The sequence below is a fragment of the Meles meles genome, chromosome 7 (assembly GCF_922984935.1).
Source record: "Meles meles chromosome 7, mMelMel3.1 paternal haplotype, whole genome shotgun sequence".
In the NCBI taxonomy this organism is placed as follows: domain Eukaryota; kingdom Metazoa; phylum Chordata; class Mammalia; order Carnivora; family Mustelidae; genus Meles; species Meles meles.
In genome coordinates this window covers 118,062,553-118,082,889 of record NC_060072.1, presented here as the reverse complement: position 1 = coordinate 118,082,889, position 20,337 = coordinate 118,062,553, and the positions used below count along the sequence as shown (strand labels likewise).

The window sequence follows — 20,337 nt, the reverse complement described above, 5'->3', positions numbered from 1 at the left end:
CCTGCTCCTAAGAAGTCTAGTTAATGCAGAGACTGTGATCTACCTTGTCCATTATGGCTACTGGAGGGTAGGAAGTGAGGAGCAGGTCTTCAATCCTTCAAAGTCCTGTTTCATTCATAAAAACAGTGCTCACTCTAGTATTATGTAAAAGATACTTGGCATTCTATGCAGGTAAACTTCATTTGTAAATTTAAATATAATGTGTTAAATATCGTTATATACATTATATACGTTATCGTTATATATGTTAAATATAATGTGTTAAATATGGTCATACAATTCAGTAATAGGTATGCGCCTAACCTGAAGGTTTTACCCGCACCCTTTTGCATCTTAAATATTTTATGTCAGGAGAGGGACATACTAGGAGTTGCAGATTGGGCTCTATGTAAATAATTTAGACGGTTTTGTGGATTTAAATATCACAGGAAGATGATAATGATGGATAAAATAATATCTGAGGGGGCGCCTGGGTGGCTCAATGGGTTAATCCTCTGCCTTCGGCTTGGGTCATGATCCCAGGGTCCTGGGATGGAGCCCCGGATCGGGCTCTCTGCTCTGCTGAGAGCCTGCTTCCTCCTCTCTCTCTGCCTGCCTCTCTGCCTACTTGTGATCTCTCTCTGTCAAATAAATAAATAAATTCTTTAAAAAAAAATATTTGAGGAGAAAATTCTCACGTACTCATGAACAGAGGTTTTTGGTTGGAATTGAAAACTGTGTCCTGGCTTAGGTGGAATTCCGTAAGCAAAGTACTACCCCAGAGCAATAGCTTTAGCTCTGGGCTTAATTGCAGATGCGATGAGGCATCTTATCCAAAGCATAAGGCACTTGGTTTTCTTTCTCTCGTGGAACCCTCGTGTGGAAGAACAAACTTGTCACAACAGCATCGGCTCTAGGACGCTGCTGATGTGTGGCAGTCTCTCGCTTGGTGATAGAGTCAGAAGACTCACCACTCCTCAGAAGAGACTGGCTCTTAGGGGAACGTCAGTGTCTGATGTTTATTTTACTTTTTCTTTTACCAAAACAAGAGGGCCAGACATAAAAGGAGGAAATGAAATGAACGTAAGAAAGAGAGTAGCTGCATGTATTTAAAAAAAAAAAAAAAAAAAACCAAACTGGAAATACCTTGGAATCCACAAGTGAAGCAGGGGTGAGATGGGAGAGAAATTCTTACATTTCTGATGGCATCGTGGCTGTTGGTGGCCTGCCACCCTGGTGCTGATCACAGCCCATGGGGGACAGGAGGTCTCTGCAGAGCCTCACATCTGCAGAGAGGGGGAGCTGGTGGTACCGGCGGGCTTTTGTCTCCTGCCTGCAACACCCTTGGCCTGAGTCACTTTTATCAAGCCATATTCCCACGTTTGCTTAGAGGGGGAGCAAGGATAACATTCCCGCCAATGGGCTCAGATCTTTTCACAAAAGGAGTGGGTCTTGGGCAAAGCAGGCATGGAAAGCCAATTGTGTTGGTTGTGTCGACGGCTGAATACCATTCCCACGGTGCAGACAGAATGGATGGGCTGTGGCTTGTTACTTATTTCATCCTCAAACCAGCTATCGGGTCTCCCAGCCTACTCTTGGGTGTCCTCTCCTGGTTGGTGTTGTGCGCTCAGGATATGCAAATAAGTTTGACCATCAGTCCAACTAAAACATAATTACTAAAGAAGATCTGTGGGGAATGTTGGAATATCTCCCTTTCCACTGGGTCAAGAACCAACCATATTTTAAAAGGTTCTAATGTACTTAAAACATACGGAAGCATGATTCACGAACGCCAAAAGGGAGAAGCAATGATAGGGTCCGTCGGTGGATGAATGGATACACAAAGTGTGGTACATGCATACAAGAGAATATCGCTCAGCTTGGGAAAAAGAAGAAAGGAATCCTGCCACAGTGCTAGGACGTTGTGCTAAGGAAAATGAGACAGTCATGAAAGTTCAAATATTGTATGATCCCAGTTATGTGAGGCTCCTAGAGAAGCCAAATTCATAGAGATAGAAAATGGAACGGTGGTTGCCAGGAGATGGGAGTCAGGGGATGGGAGCTATTGCTCGGGGGGTCTAGAGTTTCAGTTCTGCAAGATGACGGAGTTCTGGAGATGGTTTGCAAAATAATATGAATGTACTTAACACCACTGACCTGTACAGCTGAAAAGGGCTAAGATGGTAAATTTCATGTTATGTGTATTTCACCACAATTAAAAAGTAAACAACAACAAAAACCCAAAAAACATTTAAATGAGGGAAGGGTGAGAGAAGGGGAAAGGAATGGGGGGCTGCTAACAGATTAGCATCTGCAGAGAGATTCTGAGTTTCTACTGGGTTGCCCTGTCAACCCCCAGACCCCCAGCCTCTGGGCCGCCCTGTCTCCTCAGTGCTGAGCTTTCTGCTGTTCCCTAAGGGAGGAACAGTGATCAGCAATGCTATCCTGTGTGGCTCTCAGAAACCATGTTCAGCACCTCATCTCCGGCTTCCCTAGAATGGGGGTCTTATGGACACCATCAAACACCTCCATTGATGTCACGGCTTAAAAGAAATACGAAGTCGTACTTCTTCAGGAAAATGCGGGAGGTCCTTGTCCTAGGTCAACGACTCGAGAAAGGACTTCGTCCCCAGTCCCTGGACCTCACCTTAGCCTTGCGCTTGCTGTCATCCATGATCATTTTCCAGTCTGAGCCATTGTTGCTGTATCCGATCTTGAATTTCCTCATGAACACTTTGTTCTCCCGATGCTTCCCCCCCTGAATGATGATGCCCCTCACAATCTTCTCTTCCCCCAGATCCACCTGGAGCCACTCGTTTATGTATGGGTGGGGTGCGGGTGGCAATGCCCAGCCTGAGCGACTGGTTACCAGACGAATATTTTCAGGCATCCAGTTTCTCTCCCCTTGGTTTGATGCTGTGATCTGGGAGTCCGAGATAAGTCCAGACACCATACCCAACATGCCGGAGCAAGGGTAATCTAGAGGGTGGAATGAAATAGATGACATGAGATGGTTTTCTACAAGCCTCCATGCTTAGAAAGAGAATACCACAGATTGAATCGGCCCATTGTCTGTACCCGTTCATACACATGTTTAAGTCTCTGCATTGTTTGACATTAAACCAGAGTTTTCCCTCCCTCAAACTTTTCTCCTACACTTCCAGAACTCCCCTCCCAGACCCACGTTCCAATTAAGAAAATCTTCCATAAGGACAAACATGTCCCCCTTTCTGAGTTCTTCCAAGTTTAATGTCAAAGTATTGATGTTCCAGTCTCTTTGGTATTCAGAACATAACTTTGGTATCTGGTATTCCCAGATCTAATACAGGCCCTGCCCAACAGAGGTTCAGTTTATGACAGGTGGGAGATGTGAAATCAGTAATTTCAACAGCAGGACGCTGTCCTGACCACCCCTTATTCTAACTGCATTAGGAACTTTCCACACAAATATCCATTGTTATCTCAAATGTACCGTGTCCAAATCCAAACGGTCCTTTTTACTTGACACTGAATCCCTTTACCAAACTCTGTGTTTTAACCACTGGAACCGCCAACCAGCTAGTTCCTGCTTAGTCATCCCATCTACCCCTATCTTACATTTTGGCATTCCTGTTCTGCTATGTAAACCTGTCATGGTTTTGTTTAAAAAAAAAAGAAAAAAGAAAAAAAGAAAAAGAAGTCTGTTGGCCTAGGCTTGTGGTCCCCGTTTCCTTCAGCATCATCCTGGTCTGCACCCTCTGGGCCAAGGTGCTAAATGGTCTGGCTGTCTTGTCAGACCCCAGCTGTGAATTTATACCACCCATAACTGCTGATTCACTTTTCCTAAACATTTTTCTGCAATATCGTTCTTAGGCTCAAAAATCTTCCATCGCTAAGTAAAATAAGCCAGACACAAAAGGACAAATATGAGGTACCTGGAAGAGTCAAATACATAAAGAGAGGAAGTAGAGTGGTGTTTGCCAGGACCTGGTAGGGGGCGAGAATAGGGAGGTAGAATTTAAAGGGTGCAGGGTTTTAGTTTGGGATAATGAAAAGCTCTGGAGTTGGATGGTGGTGCTGGTTGCGCAGGACTGTGATTGTACATGACACACCTCAACAGTACACTTAAAATGGTTAAAATGGTAAATTTTATGTAATGCATATTTACCACAATAATAAAAGAGCTTTAGAAAATTTCTATGGCTTTCTACTATTTATAGAACATATAAAAAGTCTCTATCCATCTTTTGAGACCTTTATTTTGGTTTCACACTGTTTATCTAATTTTATTTCCTCTTACTGACAGTATATTCCAGCTAATCCATTTTCTTCTCTAATCCCCATCATTGCCTTTGATCAAAATGTTCCGGCTGCTCCTTGACCTCCTGCAGACAGAAGCAAGGTCCACTAAAACCTTAGAAGCCAGCCTCAGACTCTTCATGAAAACTTCCCCAACTACTCTATCCTTTATTCTGAAGTCTCCCTCCTCAGAAATATGATGGCCCATGCAAGAAATAGCACAGAGTTTTGCATTAAACTGTTTTCTCCTTGTTTTTAAGACTGGTCATCTTGTATCCACTGCTAGATTAGAAATTCCTCGAAGGCAAGGAACAGCATCAGATCTTTCTATATCTTCTACAGCAGCCCAAATAGCTTCTGAGCATAAGGAGAGTATCAATCATTGATTAATTGATTGGTGACTTAATAACAAACTGATCAATCATTCTCCTCTCAAGGACATCCATAAGCATGATAACCTATTTTTCTTTGAAATACTCAATTTTGCATAATATAATTAAAATTCAGCTTAAAAATATAACCATCTTAACCGAGAGACATATATTTAATGCAATTAAACTGTGTCCATGTTAGCAGCCCTTAAGAATGAATTACTCAGATACTTTCCACATGAGTTGTACATTTCAGGTCATGTCATTTCTTCATCCAAGCATTCAGTCCCGGCTCAACCAAGAATTATGCATGTACTGTCAACCAAGCCTGCCAGGCTTTCCAGTTCATGGCTTTGCAAAGCCTCTCCTCATTTACCCCTTTTTGCTAGAGGCAGGTAAAATAAAGCACTTCCTTATAGTGGTGAGAAGGAGGGAAGCTTTCTCTCATTCTGTTCCTTTCCCTCCACTTGAAAGTTCCCATTATCTTGCCCTTCCCTTTATCTAAACCACTAAAAATCTTGAACCGTTTTCAAATGCTACAATTTTCCCCATCTTTCTAACTAGGTGTGGTGCTCCTTTTCTGAGACTTCTTATTAGCCCTTGATCTGCATTTCTACTATACAGATGGCGATATTCTGCTCCTGGCGTTCCGCTATTTACCTCACCAGATTTTTAAGTTCTTTGGAGACATGAATCACACCATATCTAAAAATTTTCTATGACTCCTCAAGCCAGGTTTCTCTATGGTATTTACTTAACAAATATTTGGTGAATGAATCAACTTATCAACACAATAAAGGCAGCTGTCATTTTTCGTTAAGCACTCCTTCCTGTAATTCAGTCACAGTATTTGCTCCAAGATGGGATCTGGAAACCCAGAACAAACTCAATGGGGATGAAAAAAAAAAAATTGTAAGAACTACTTTACTGAGGGTCTATAAAACTATAGTGCTAAAAATAGAAGCCACATTTTTGGTCACTGTGGTCACACCTGATTCAAAATCAGCCTTTATAAAGAAAATGTTTAGCTGGTAATAAGTACCAGATGTGACCATCTGGAGAAAAACACAATTAACCTGAATATTGTAAGGAGAGCAGAGCCTTTACCAGATTAACGCGCTTTCTCTAATGCAGACTTGGCTAGGGTGCTTTTTACACACCCACAAACCATGTGATGCCCAGCCCCCTTCAGCCAACGTATCTACAGTACAGTTAGTTACTCATCCCTTCTGTAAGTCTGCCTCTCCCAAAAAGAACAATGAAGAAACACCTTGATTTGTCCTTGACTAAAAATTACTTGACTCACTTTTAGCAATGATTAGGAGAAAAATTATATCAACTGTTCAAAGTCTGAATGAGATGCTAACATCTACTTCTATTCTTCCATAGTTGGCTGGCTCAGATGTGCCTGGCTACATGTCAAATCCTTTGGAAGTTGTGTTGCCAAATTTAGCAAACAAACAAACAAAAATAACAAAACAAGAAGAAGGATGGCAAATCAAATTAGAATTTAAAATAATGAGTGATTTTTAGTGCAAGTATGTCCCAAATACTGCATGGGATATACTTGTACTAAAAAATGACTCGTCACTTATCTACATCAAATTTAACTGGACATTCTGTACTTTACTTGGCAACCCTATGGGGGGTTGTGTGGGGTTACAAGCAATTCCAGATGGAAAGGAGAGATGAATTCTGTGGTGGGGAATTAAGGTAGTTCTTTTTATTGATATTATTTTCTAGTAAAATCTCTGTACTCAGTTTTAACAGGAACACTGAGATATACTGGTAAATCAAATACTCAGTTTCCAAGGAGGAGAAGGAGATTGGTGCATTTGATGGGTGAAACTGAAGGAGCATAGTCTAATCTTCCCATGATGACTCAGGGTATTGTGGTGCCTGAGGTCATCCTTGCAAACTTTGGCTAACAGAGGAACACATGGATATGTGCAGAAATGCCAGTTAAGAGACTTCTGGTTAATAAACACAAGTTAACAGAATTGCAGTATGTTCTAATACTTCAAGCCGTAACTCTCCAAGGTTATTTTCCTCAATATCCATATTTGCCCAAACGATGAAGTCTGCTTTGTCAAAATAATGAAAATGCTCCTTTGTCAATCACCTATAAAGCAGAATGGTTTGCCCCAATCATCTTTTCTTTATATCTTTCTGAGGTGAGACCTACTGTATACCCTGAATTTTTTTCGATTATTATATTTTTTAAAAAAGAATTTCTGAACATAAAAGTTAGGTGAAAACTTGAGGGCTCCAGAGACTTTGGGAGTCAAGGGATGTATTCATGGGGTAACTTTTAATTCAATAGTTTTTGTTTGTTTTAATCCAGTTTGGGTTAGGATTTGATAAGCCGAGAGGAGAGGGTGATATTTTGAAATTCAGTAATTTGTTTGTAGATAGAACTGCAAGTCATCCAGGAATTAATTAGTTGATTAGTTAATTAATTAAAAATAATTAATTAATAAAAAGTAAATGCACTGAGCACTTGTTATGGTCCAGGCATACATGACACAATAGAAAATAAGGGAAGCGTGGCCCCTGCTTTCATGGGTCTTCTGGTCCAGCAAGGATGCTGAAGCCTTTGTTTCTCTCGCATCAGTCTCCACTCTGAGGGGACTGTGGCCTCTAAGAGATGAAAACTATCTGTTTCTGGCAACCGAGAAGAAAACACTGATATCACTGTCTCCTCAGAGACACTGCTTGCTGAGACCTGTTCTAGGCTCTGTTCATGGAACACCATGCCCTCTCTCATTTATGGGGTACCGTTTAATGAGCACTTACTCTAAGCCAACTGTGTTATATTTTTTCAGTTTAATCTTCATTACAGCTGAATTAATGTCTGTCTTACTGACCAGGAAATGGAGGTCAAAGAGAGGAAATGTCTTGCCCATGGTCACACATTCACCAAGTGGACAGTCCAGAGTGAGGCCTGGGTAGATGTGTGCACACTTTCTGTCCACGTGACTGTCATTATAACATGCTGCTTTCTCCAAAACCCATCCATTATTTAGAGACTGTAGCTACTGTACTAGCCAGGAGCATCTGAAATATGTCAGGGGTCATGATAAAGAGATTAGCACTCTGAGCCTAAAACAGTATCTTTTGGGGGAAACAAACAGCTCCTTAAATAATTGCAAAATAAAATATGTGTGAAAATAAAAATACGCTGTTGCAGACACCAATGTTTAAATAAATAGGTCATTTAACTAATCCTTTAACATGTAACATTAAGTCATGTGACATTTTTATTTCAAAAATCCAATAAGTTATTCACCTTCTTCACATGTAAAGACTCACATGCCTAGAATGAACTCTCACGGAAATGCTTGTGAAAATGGAAAAGAGCGGTTCAAGTTTAAGTGAATGTTTTGTTTAACTAAGAGGAGAACCTCGGAAGTCTGAGTTCAGACCAATATGTTTGGAGTCACCAAGTTACTTCTCCTTCTTCCTTTTTTTTTTTTTTCCCTTTGGTATAGTGAGATAAGATTAGAAATGAGACGGAAATTTCCACCCTGACCTCAAATGACCTTGTTCCTATGAATTTATGGGTAGTTTCTCAAATTTGTAATGATCTGAAAATTACCTAGAATTTTTCCTCATGTAACCGCTGATCAAAAATAAAGCCAAGATTAAATCTAACTTTTCAATGTTCCTTCTTTCTCCAAACCTCTCGGCCTAATTCCTGCCTCCAAGGCCTTGAACTTTCTAAGTCTGCGATCTTAAAACAAATAAGTCTGTCTCTGGGATGGAAATAAATACGATTTTGGTAAGAAATCAGATGTTAGTTTTTGCTTTCCAAAATGGACTCTCCTATAAACTAGTATAGTTTTTTCTCCTTAGTTTTTTTTCTCATGGTGCTTTTCTCCAAATGGCTTGTAATTCCATTGAAAACTTCCCAGGTGGGTGTTTCCCCCAGCTTCAAAAATTTGTTTTCCTTCTCTAGACATAACTATGGCAAAGAGGATAAAAATAGAAACAACAGTGTTGGCATTCATGGAAGTAGAAGGTAAATACCCTAGGGCGCCTAGGGTTAAGCCTCTGCCTTCGGCTCAGGTCATGATCTCAGGGTCCTGGGATTGAGCCCCACATCGCGCTCTCTGCTCAGGGAGCCTGCTTCCTCCTCTCGCTCTCTGCTTGCCTCTCTGCCTACTTGTGATCTCTGTCAAATAAATAAATAAAATCTTAAAAAAAAAAAAAAAAGAAAGCAAATACCCTAACATAATATTAAAAGATAGTTCAGAGGTTTTTAAAAGTTATTCACCTTTAATGACTTTTTGATGAAACAGTTACTGATTCTGTTTAACTTTTAATCTTATTTTGAAGGTTACATTGTATTGCTTTTTTTTTTTTAATGACACTTTGCAGTGTATTTACTTCAATGGAAAGGAATTCTAGTGTGACCACTCTTCTCTCCAGAATACAGCCGGGCACACAGGAAGGTCAGTGGACTAGTCATAAGTGCACTGATTGCCACAGGAATGCAGGGAGAGTAATAGTCATGACGGTTCTTTTATTCTCTGCTCTGCCCTGCCTGGCCTACCTTTTCAGTCACTTAATGCCTCCAGACTGAGTCTTCTTCATCTCTCTAGTGGGTAGAATCCCTCTACTTACATCAGTTTAACAGAAACTGTTAAAGTCCTATTCATGTCAGAAGAAACAAAAAAACTAGAGACCTTGACAGATCGATTTCTAACATTAGCATATGGTTTCCACAAACAATGGCTAGATACCGAGACCCAGAGTTTTCAGGGGGAGTTAGTAGGAAAAGGAGGTAAACCCCTCCTTGGTCTCGGCTGACACAGCCTCCAGGAGCCTTCAAAAATAGAAAGATAAAATGACAGAGAGCAGCATGTCATGTGATAATTTTTTTTAATGGTAGATCTACTGAGCCCCTGTCCGTGGGCTGTGCACCCAGGACACGGGGACAGAAGCTCAGTGCTTGTCTTCATGGAGCTTGCCGTCCAGTGGCAAACACCTGCGACACACCAGGCTGTGCTGAGTGCTTTAGACCCACGAGCTAATCCATTATCCCAACAACCCTGCACGGGTCTGCTGTCATGACTGTTTCCTAGATGAGATAACAAAGGCTTTGAAAGACAGTTGGTTCCCTCCCCAAATAAGCCAGCGAGGGGCACAAACACATCTGTCAGGGGTAAAGTCAGATCTGTCTGAATCTGGAGGACATTCTCTTAACCACCAAATAAACATGACCCCATTTGTGTGAGATAACTCTGCCTATATTTAAAAGTTCCCATGAGTCAAAACGAGGCAGTCTTCCAGCTGGACCTTACCTGTGATCTTACAGCCGTACACTTCAAACCTCATCGATATGCCAGTTTCCCAAGTCGCAGGTCTGATTCGGACAAATCGAGTTATTAGTGGTTTAGGGAAAACTCCGAATACAACGTCTGTGGGGTTGGTGTTTCCCTGAAAGATCTAGACAGAAAGAGAAAAAAGCCCCTTTCACAACAGACTCTTTAGATTAAAGACAAATCAAAAATACGTTTTCGCAGATGCCTATAAAATTATTTACAACTTCGGCACTGCCTATCAAGGTTGAGGCGACATTATAAACTTGTCCTGTTATTTTTTCTAATGATAGCCATCAGAAAAAATCACGTGTAATACTGAATGTTGCTCTAATCATCTACTCAATTTTCTGAGAGCCTAGAACCTCCAAAAGCACTATTCAAAGGTAACATTTTTTAAAAAAGATTTTATTTATTTATTTGACATACAGAGAGACAGCAAGAGAGGGAACACAAGCCATGGGAGTGGGAGAGGGAGAAGCAGGCTTCCCACCAAGCAGGGATCCTGATGCAGGGCTTGATCTCAGGACCCTGAGTTGAAGGTAGACACTTAAAAACCGAACCACCCAGCACCCCTCAAAGGTAACATTTGTTAAAGGCTACATGCTATCATCCAAAAAAGTTGGAGATTATTAACTTTATCATAAGGACCTACAGAATACTCTAGACATTTCACGGGACTCACGCCACTTTACTTTCCCAGGAACCCCTGGAAAGAGTCCTTTTGGAATTCAGTATAGGGTCCGGCTTTTGGAAAATTCTAGGGTATGTTCCCAGCTAAGAACTTGGGAAAGTAGCTTCCCCCCTTTTAACTCCATTTCTTGATGGAAAATCTTATCCTTGATGTTAAGTAATAATTTCCATCTTTTTTCAAATCACGTTTTAGTGGTCAAAATCAAAACTGAATTATAAATGACACACAACTGGAAATCAGCTTTTCCAAGACCCCTGCCTCTAGTTTTAAACATGAGTCATTTTATTCTAGGAAAGGATGAGGCAGGTAAATGCAAATATAGTAGTCATTGCCAGTCACGAACGAGTTCCCCACAAGGACCTGTCAGGGCCACGCTGCCCAGACGTGGTGCCACAGCCCCATTCTCCAGCATGATCTCTGAGGAGCGGAGACTGTCTGCCTTGCTGGAACACTCTGACACTAGACCTCTCTCTGGAGGAGCTGAAAACCTCCACTTCTCTGGCATTTACTTCAGCTCTGCTCTGGGGAGAGCCCACATAAAAGTAAAAGCAACTAGCGTTCTGCTTATCACACAGCCTGGCCGCGCCATATTCCTGTCAGGATGTGTCTCTTGGGCGTCACTGGGCCCCCTCAGAGGTCTGGGGACTCCTCCCCACCTTTCCAGGTAAGTTCTCAGAGGAGGACCACAGTTTCCCAGGGCTTGTTCTTCACCCTGGGAGAAAAGACTTCTAAAAGTCAGGATGATGTTTTTGTTTCATTTAGCTTAAGTGGCCTGCATGACGGAAGGTGGTCAAATGCTTTAGAAAGTTGGCTGTTAGCCTGATCTCTCTCCAGAGATGGTTTAATATCATAATTTATCCTGGCCTGTGATGGCCTTTAGATTTCTATCCTACTTCAGCAAATCTCTCTGGGAAACAATCTGTATGGGAGCATTTTTGTGTGACAAAGAATAATGGGTAGTTGCTGGAGGGAGTAGAGTCCCCAGCCGTAATGCTTGAAGGGTCAACAAGTCCTCTTCAGGGAGAGACCGGCAGTCAGTTAAGAGGGCTGCTTGCTCCAGCGTTGGTTGGGGGGGGGGGATGAACTCTGGCTCACACTGAGGGAACTTTATGTTTGCTGAAAACCATGTAAGTGCAGACATTCCATTCAACATAAAGAGGATGACTGGAGTTGTCGTTGGTTGAAGGCTGCTCTTGATGAGCTACGGCCAACTCTCCCTGAAGAAGGCGGGGAAGATGTGGAGGCCAGCGTCAGAGAGGCCCCACAGAACAGGGAAAGAAGGGTGGGCAACCATAAGGAGACTCCAGACAGAGGTTCGGATTGCATTTATCTTCAGTGAATGTGCTCAGAAGGACGCCAAACCCTTATCTTTGCTGAATCCTTCTTTTTTTTTTTTTTAATATTTTTATTTATTTGACAGAGAGAAATCACAACTAGGCAGAGAGGCAGGCAGAGAGAGAGGAGGAAGCAGGCTCCCCGCGGAGCAGAAAGCCCCTTGTGGAGCTCGATCCCAGGACCCTGGGATCGTGACCTGAGCCGAAGGCAGAGGCTTTAACCCACTGAGCCACCCAGGCGCCCCATGCTGAAGCCTTCTTTAACCCATCTGCCTCCCACTTTGGAAGACCTTCTGCATCCCAGGATGCTCTGGATTGTGGGTCTCTCTCTGTGCATTGTCAGATACCTCCTCAGACCTTGTGTTTGCTCCCCGACAAGTCCCCAACATGGTGTCTGGGCCATGTAGATAACCGATGGCCAAAAGCTGATGAGGACATGTCGGAGAAACAGCCCTCATGTTTTAAAGAAATGGCCTGGAGGCCTGAGGTCAGTTCTCCTCACTCTCTCTGGTTTCTTTTGTTTGTTGGTATGTCCTTGGTATCAGTGTTTTGTTTGTTTGTTTGAAACTAAGGCATGTCTTCCAAAAAATATTTCAAGAATAAGTCATGAAACTTAGGGTCAAAATTTACTTGCTAAAGCTTTAAAAGCATTGGCTGTTAGGGTTTCTCATCCCCAGATGGAGGATCGGTTCCGTGTCCTCCAGGGCTAGACAGTGGCCTTGAACTTGCTGTCCATAGAAGTTTCCTCCCACAGGGCAGCTGTCTATGTATCTGCTTTCATCCTGTCTGCCCTCAATAAGAGTTGGGGCTTCGCAGCTAATCAAAGGGAATTATCTTCACACTCAGGAGGCTTTTCTTAGTTCCAAACCCAGGAGGAAAAAAACCAGGCCACGTATGCTCAAAAGAGAGACAAAGACACATTAATTGGCCTCTTCCCAAACTCAGAATTTCAAGTTACCTGGATCTTTGCTACTATCCTTATCAATGCCATGCATTTTACTTGGCTTCAGGGAAAGCTTTTAATTTGAGGGAGACAGCGAGTAAGAGTTCTTAGAAATCTTTTGATTAGTCAATCAGAGCAAGCGGAACTTCAAATAATCCAGCAGACTGAGAAGAGTATCTCAGTTCCAAATGAGTTAGGGCAGGGCACCCAGGGCGAGGCCTGCTGGTGGGGCTTCTTTGGTTAAGGGCAGTGAGGAGTAGCGTCTTGTCGTTTGCGTGATCTGAGAGAACACTGAACTGCCTTTCCTTCGATTCACTCTCACAGAAGCAGCCAAACACACTTGTAAATTAGTTTGTGAGCCACAGAGGGGAGGTGTAAAGGAGTTTTCTAAAACCAGCCCATTACTGAGAGAAAGAAAGGAGTCTATGAAAGTGAAGGAAGAAACACAGGGAAAACAAACAGAACAATGCGCCTAAGGTTGTAAGAGGACAGTGCTTATCCCATGCACAGTCCATATCCCATGAGAGGTTTAAAGTAATTTTTGAGTCTGACACTTAATTTGGCTGGTATTGACTTTTCTTTGAAACATCTGTATAATTTCCTCTTGGCTTCTGGATCTGGGAACATGAGACCCCCTTGGTCAAATATAAACCTCTAATTGCACTTTTCATTTTAAATCAATCCAAAACTCAACCAGGCCAGACAGAAAGCTCCCAAACAAACAAGTAAAAATTGATCATCTATTTCAAAGACTCAATTGGTGGTGGTGGGGGGGCGGCGGGAGGAATGGCAGTCACACTTACGACAGGTTTACTTCCTTCTTTTATGGTGATCCAGTCTTCCCCGTTGGAGCTAATGTCTACTCTGTAAGTCTTGACATAATATTTCTTCTTGGTTTCCTTTGAAATGGCTCCCTGTGTCCCAACAGCTGTGACAAAGCGCAGAAGACCCAAGTCTACCTGCAAAACAATACAGACGTGGTCAGTCCCTCACCCTGTACCACCATAACTGGAAACATCTTTTCCCGTGGGTTCCACAGTGTAGTTTTCATCCACCTGAGAGCAGTAAGCCCTAATTCCACCTGGTGTCAACAACCCCTAACTTCCCCATTCCATTCCTTCTAAAGGAAGGCACAAGTATGGGGCGCCTGGCTGAATTCCTGGCTCATTCAGTTAAACATTGGTCTTTGGCTCAGGTCATGATCCCAGGGTATGGGATGGAGCCCCATGTCAGGTTCTCTGCTCAGCAGGGAGCCTGCTTCTCCCTCTGCCTTTACTCGTGCTCTCTCTCTCTCGAACAAATAAATACAATCTTTTACAAAATAAAAACACTTTTCAAAGAACACAGGAATGTATGTCATTTTCCAATTAGAAAATCAAGACAAGATTAATTCACACATTGGACTTTGGAGAGGCTTGGACTAGAGCTCAGGTCTAATGGGCTCCCATTACACTCAGCAGTGTCCGCCCCCCTCACAAACAAATTGCAGACAGATATGATACAACTCTGAAACCACCGTGAGTCTTGTGGTTTGGAAAATGGGCCAGAGATGTAGAATCTGGAATGGAGGGGAGACAAGGAAGATAGGGTAAGGATTTTTTTTTTGGTTTCTTTTTTTTTTTTTTATTTGTTTATTTACAGCATAACAGTGTTCATTGTTTTGGCATCACACCCAGTGTTCCATGCAGTACGTGCCCTCCCTATTACCCACCACCTTGTTCCTCAACCTCCCACCCCCCCCCACCCCTTCAAAACCCTCTGGTTGTTTTTCAGAGTCCATAGTCTCTCATGGTTCATCTCCCCTTCCAGTTTCCCTCAACTCCCTCTCCTCTCCATCTCCCCATGTCCTCCATGTTATTTGTTATGCTTAGGGTAAGGATTTTTGTTTCATCTTTAAATCTCTCCCTTCCCCCTGTCTTCCCACAGCCTTTCTTGCAGTTCAGCTCCAGAGGCAGGTGGATCCCAAGGCATCATCTGGGAAGGACTGATGCCTCCATGTGACAATGTCTGGGGCTGGCGAGCTCTGACTGTAAGTTTCCAAGGGAGAAGTTCCTCAACACCAGAGCCTGGTTTTTGTCTCTCACTAGCCTGTCTCATACCCCTGAAGGTTAGGCTGCTTGGAGGGCATCGCAGCAGTGATGACAGAAGGTGACCAAAGCCTCAAGGTCCATGATTTCCTGCCAGAAGTGTGCAGTGGCTTGGGTTGCTCCTGTGACCCTGTGACATGTGTGGGCAGGAAAAAGATCTAAGCATCGGGCACTCAGGAGTCTTGGATTGGTTCTGCCACTGGCTAGCTGTGAGGCCTTGGGCAAGTCCCTTCATCTTTAGGGTTCCAGTCCTCATTTGTTAAATAAAGGAGTTGGACAAGATAACCCAGAAGGCCCCTTTCATCTCTGACTTCCAATGATTCCATGTTTCCAGTAATGTAAAATACACTTGACCCTTGAACAACGCGGGGAGTTAGGAGTGTCAACCTGCCACAGAGTTGAAACTCAGCGCATAACTTCTGACTCTCCCCAAACTCAACTACTTATAGTCTACGGTTGACCAGAAACCTCACAGATAACATAAATTATGGATCAAGACACATTTTATATATATATTATATTCTATATTCTTACAATAAAGTGAGCTACAGAAGAGAAAATATTATTAAGGCAATCATAAGGACATCCACTTACAGTATCATACTATAAAAAATCCACTTATTAGTGTACGCTCACAGCTCAAATCCAGGTTGTTCAAGGGTCAACTATAGTTTTTTTTTTCTTTCTTATTCTTTTCTTATTTCCATCATTAGTAACTAAGAATAATCTTAAAACAAAAATCATTACTAGTTTCTATACGTTCAAAATGTATTTAATTTATTTTTAAGGATACATTTGATTTTTTTTTTTGCTTAAAATTGTTTCCCTCTATTTATTATACCTTCTGCCTATTTTATTTGTGTATAATGCAGATACTTTAAAGAAATGATACCCAAGCATACGGCAAATATTTTTTAAAGGACACAGAAAGTAACTGTACATTACAACTACTCAACATTAACAAGATGTTTCAACAGCACTTTCATTATTAAGAGGTAAGAGAATGTCATTTTCCAAAGAGAATAGTAACAAAATCCAAAAAAACAAAAACAAAAAACCCCAAACATACTCCCTACCCACCTCCAGCACTTCTGAATCCTGTTTTCCACTTACTGCCTGACAACCCAATTTTCAGAAAACAAAATTCCAATTAACCCTCCGGTCCTATAGGCCATGAACACCTAAAGAATTTCCATTTTATGTACAGTCAGCCTCATGAAGAATGACTATTGTCTTTCATGAATTGCTTTTTCCTGAAGGCCCTTGGAGTAGTTAAATCAACATGTTGCCAATTCACTTCAAAAACTGAACAAAAAGTTACATCCAGGAAAAACAGCTATATCACTAGCCCATAAAAGCCAACTTGAAGTTACACAATTCAACAATAGGAGATTTCATCTGGAAAGGAAGGGAGCACCATTCAATGTAAAACTGTCCTTATTTCATTTACTTGATTTTAAAGATACAAAGTTCATGCTTGGGCTTTTGCCAGATTTAAGAGGAAAAAAGAGGAAGGCTTGAATAGAAATTAAGAGTTTAGGATAGTAATGGTAGATGCTTTAATCTTAATTTAACAAATAAATATTTACACCACACATTTTTACCAAGCACCTCTACTCATTAACTGAAATTTGAATTTTTTTCACATGTGAATCGTAAGACTTTGTATGAATTTGTACACAAATTTCAAAAAAGGGAGGCAGTCCATGTTTGCTGGATTTAGCAAATAAAAATAGAGTCTGTTCCATTAAATTTGAATTTCAGAGGAGCAACACCTATTTTTCATACATGTATGTCCCGTGCAGTCTTGGGGCATACCAAGAGCTGGTCATTCGCTTACTTGAAACTCAAATTTAACTGGATGCTCTGTATGTTACCTGGGAACTCTAAATCTAACTCTATTTCAGACAAATAATCAGGGGATTTTAAGTTGCTGCAAAAACTCTCTTGATTTCCTAACGCTGCAGCCTGAAAGTTAATGGGTACTCTGGACTGGGTTGCACTCCACAATTTCAACTGTTTTCAAATGCTCTCAGAACACTTAGTGCTTTACTGACTATCCATTGAGTCATGCCCAATGCCACATCCACTTTAAAGCTGAAGGGCCCTTAGAATCTTGACGTCCAAGGGAGCATGAAGCAGAGCTATTTAAATAAACTCTTCCTGTCAAACTTACAAATGGCTCTTCAGTTTGGAAATTATTAAACCCCCAAGAGTGCATATTCAGCTCAGGCTGATTTGAAATAAGTCTAGAACTTCATCCCTGGGCTGTCCCTTCTGCTAATTTTTAAATTTTGTTTTTAGGGTAAAATTTGGTTACCAGGTGGAAGCGAAGCTAATTGGTTGTCAACTAGAAAAATCCTAGGCATTAGAAACAATGGACTTTAAAGGAGGGAGTAACTGACAGGAATTAACCAGGTATCCACCATGGTAGATGTCCAGCATCCCAGATAGAAAGGTCCCAAAACAAATGCATGAATCCCTTGTAAAAAAAGAAAACACTATTTTCTTCTCTCAACAGCAATGAAATGCATTGGCAACCTCCCCTTGTAATTGCATAAAATTTCCTGCTGTGCTTTAAAACTCTGCAGATTCTCTTATTTATCCCACACTGGGATACTTGAAATTTCATTTCATTTTTCTTCCTCACATTACTGCCACTGGGTTTAGCAAGGATGAATGACAACCTCCCCAATGATTAGGGCTGGGGCCTGAACTTTTGCAATTAAAACCGGATGGTACCCAGAACTCTAACAAGACACAGCCTCCCTAGCACCGTGGGAGCTCTCCCCGGCAGCACCAGCGAAGTTCTTTCAAGTCTTTTCTCCCTAGGTGTCTTCGAGGAATGCCCTCACAGCGTTCGGCTTTGGCAGAGATGCATCACCATCAGCCTCAGAAGCCATGCCGCTCACACTTCCTGCGTCCTGTCAGGAGACCCAGAAGGCCTTACTGCCTAGAGCCTGGGTATTAACACTCTTCTCACCAGTGAAGTCGGCTCTGCTAATTATGACATTGGCCTCCGTTGACCTTCTGAGTCCCACCTGCTCTCCAACTGCATCTTCCAACCACATTAAATTATTTGTTATTTCTCACACAAGATAAGCCCTTCTGTTTCCCTGCCTTGCCACATGAAGTTCTCTTGACCTAAAATAACCTTTTCCTCTTTTCTGACTACAAATGACTCTTCCCTCTTCCTGGTCTGGTAGGCAGAACGCAAAGTCCCTTCTTCCTCCTGGGGATGCTTGGTGCACAGCTCACGTCTCTACCGCTGAACTCATCATGCTGTGTTTTTGTTCTGCTCCCATCCAGAATTTTGTGATTTCTTCTAGGCAGTGTTTTTTGATAGAGAAAAGTAATAGCTGCCTAGTCAAAATGTGTAAGAGGCAGTAAAGATTAAAGAAGAAAATAGAATCTCCGTAAGACCAACATTAGGAAATAGTCACTGATAAGAGCCTTCCAGAATATTCTTTTCTATGCAAAATACATGTGGATGCTGTATGTATGTTTTGTCATCAGCAAAATGAGGTTGTATTATCTCTAGGTTTGAGAACTTACTTTTTGTTTAGTTGGATGGCTAGATTTTCATATCCAAAGTATTTTTCAATGGCTTCGGATTGTATTCTACAGTGAGGCTTTTGTGTAATCTATTTGATTGGTCTAGTACCCATGAACATTTTTATTCAATTTAATTGACATTTACTCAGTGGACACTTCATACCTCTTCTCCTCTAAGTTCTACAGTAAGTGGTGAGGACAAAAGAGCAGTATGGGTGTGGGAAACACACAAGCGTGCAAGCACACACACACACACACACACACATGATGACAGAGTGGGGCACTGCGTGAAGGAAGGAGTCAATGTTTTATGCAGACACGTGGAAGTCGGGGCACTGCAGACATTTTGCAGTGGACTCTGATGTCTAAGACATCACACAGATACACAGTAGAAGGTGGCAAATGGCACAAAAGGCAAAGAATGTTCTGGTGAGAAGGAGGAGCAGGATGTACAGAGGGAAGCAGGAGGACATGAATGAAAGAAATAAATGGACCCTAAACAACTTATTGTGTCCCCCTCACCACGGTAGCCCTTATTTGTCAAGAAATGTATCGCTCTTCGTTTTTATATATTTTTTTAAAGAAGTGTATTGCTCTTTTAAGAGTATTCTCTGGTCATTTTCAAGCCAACATAATTAGTTCTCATGAAGACTATTCAAAATCAGCCACTGGCCATCCTCTTGGTGGGTTAGCTTTTTGAATTATGATGAGCTTTCACCAACCTCACATCATAATAGACAAGATTGGCGACCTAAGACAGGCAGCTGGAAAGACAAAGCTACAACCCCAGAACGGTTTTACATAATGCCACCCCTCTGCGTTTTGGAGGGTTCATCGTCCTGAACAATACTTCCTTTCTTTCCATAAAAACTCATACACACAATGACCATAATTAAGTAACCTGCTTTCCCTAAATCCAATCAGCTCTGTTCCAATCACTATCTTCTCATTTTGAAAGAATATCATTATTTCACAGCTGCTTTATTTTTAATTAGAAGATGGATGTGATTTCACATCTGAGTTTGATGCACTTCTGTTTAACATTAAGGGTGATGGTGAGGGGGGTGTGAGGATGGGAGGCGGGGGATGTACGGAGCCGCGCATCAATGCACTTGCTAAAATCGTCAAATGTTTCACTCTGTGTGTGTGACGAACATAAACATCTGGTACTTATCTGGTCGAATGCAGACTATTTTATAGAAGTCTAGCACACTCCTTTTGAGCTCTCACGGCCACTCTCTAAGTTAGCTCATGTAGCCCCATCAGCAGAAGTGACCCAATACTATGTCCTGTTTCCAAGGCAAATATAAAATTCTAACACTGCTGCTAGAATGCTGCCCCACGTCTCACTTTCGCTGTGCTCCACCCCCAAGGAGATGATATCGCTAGACAGCAGATACAGAAGAGGAAAGCCCAACTTCCATCTTGGGTTTGGGGAGAGGCGTACTCGTAGAAGAAAACAGTGGTCCTCACCTGCTTCTGGGGGGCCGGGGATGGGGTCCTAGCTGCTCCTGTGGGGTGAGGGCCCCCCCCCATGGCATGGACCTTGACCATGATACCAACTCGCCCTTTGTTGGAAGATGTCTATGTGTATAATCCACATACTCTTTACGGCCATGGCATTGTCTTAGTAATGGCAGGAAACACATTCCCCAGATAAAGAGAAGCTAGGAGAGGCACACTTTCTACTGGGAATCATTTGAGGACAAAGCGCACGTTTCAGCATTGTGTAGTTCATCATGTAGCAAACCTCTGTGAACTGCTGGTTAAAC

At 42.1% G+C, this 20,337-nt stretch overlaps 1 protein-coding gene across 4 annotated transcripts in view; it reads right to left on the bottom strand.

Annotated features, from left to right (window-relative positions):
• NRP1 (neuropilin 1) overlaps nt 1-20,337 on the bottom strand; it is a 135,775-nt gene that overhangs the window by 25,289 nt on the left and 90,149 nt on the right. For all 4 annotated transcript variants that reach the window (XM_046013001.1, XM_046013003.1, XM_046013002.1 and 1 more), the window contains exons 7-9: nt 13,727-13,882; nt 9,935-10,079; nt 2,627-2,958 (exon numbers count right to left, since the gene is read on the bottom strand). In XM_046013001.1, coding sequence (XP_045868957.1) covers nt 2,627-2,958; nt 9,935-10,079; nt 13,727-13,882 — 633 coding nt within the window. The remainder of the gene's footprint in view (nt 1-2,626; nt 2,959-9,934; nt 10,080-13,726; nt 13,883-20,337) is intronic.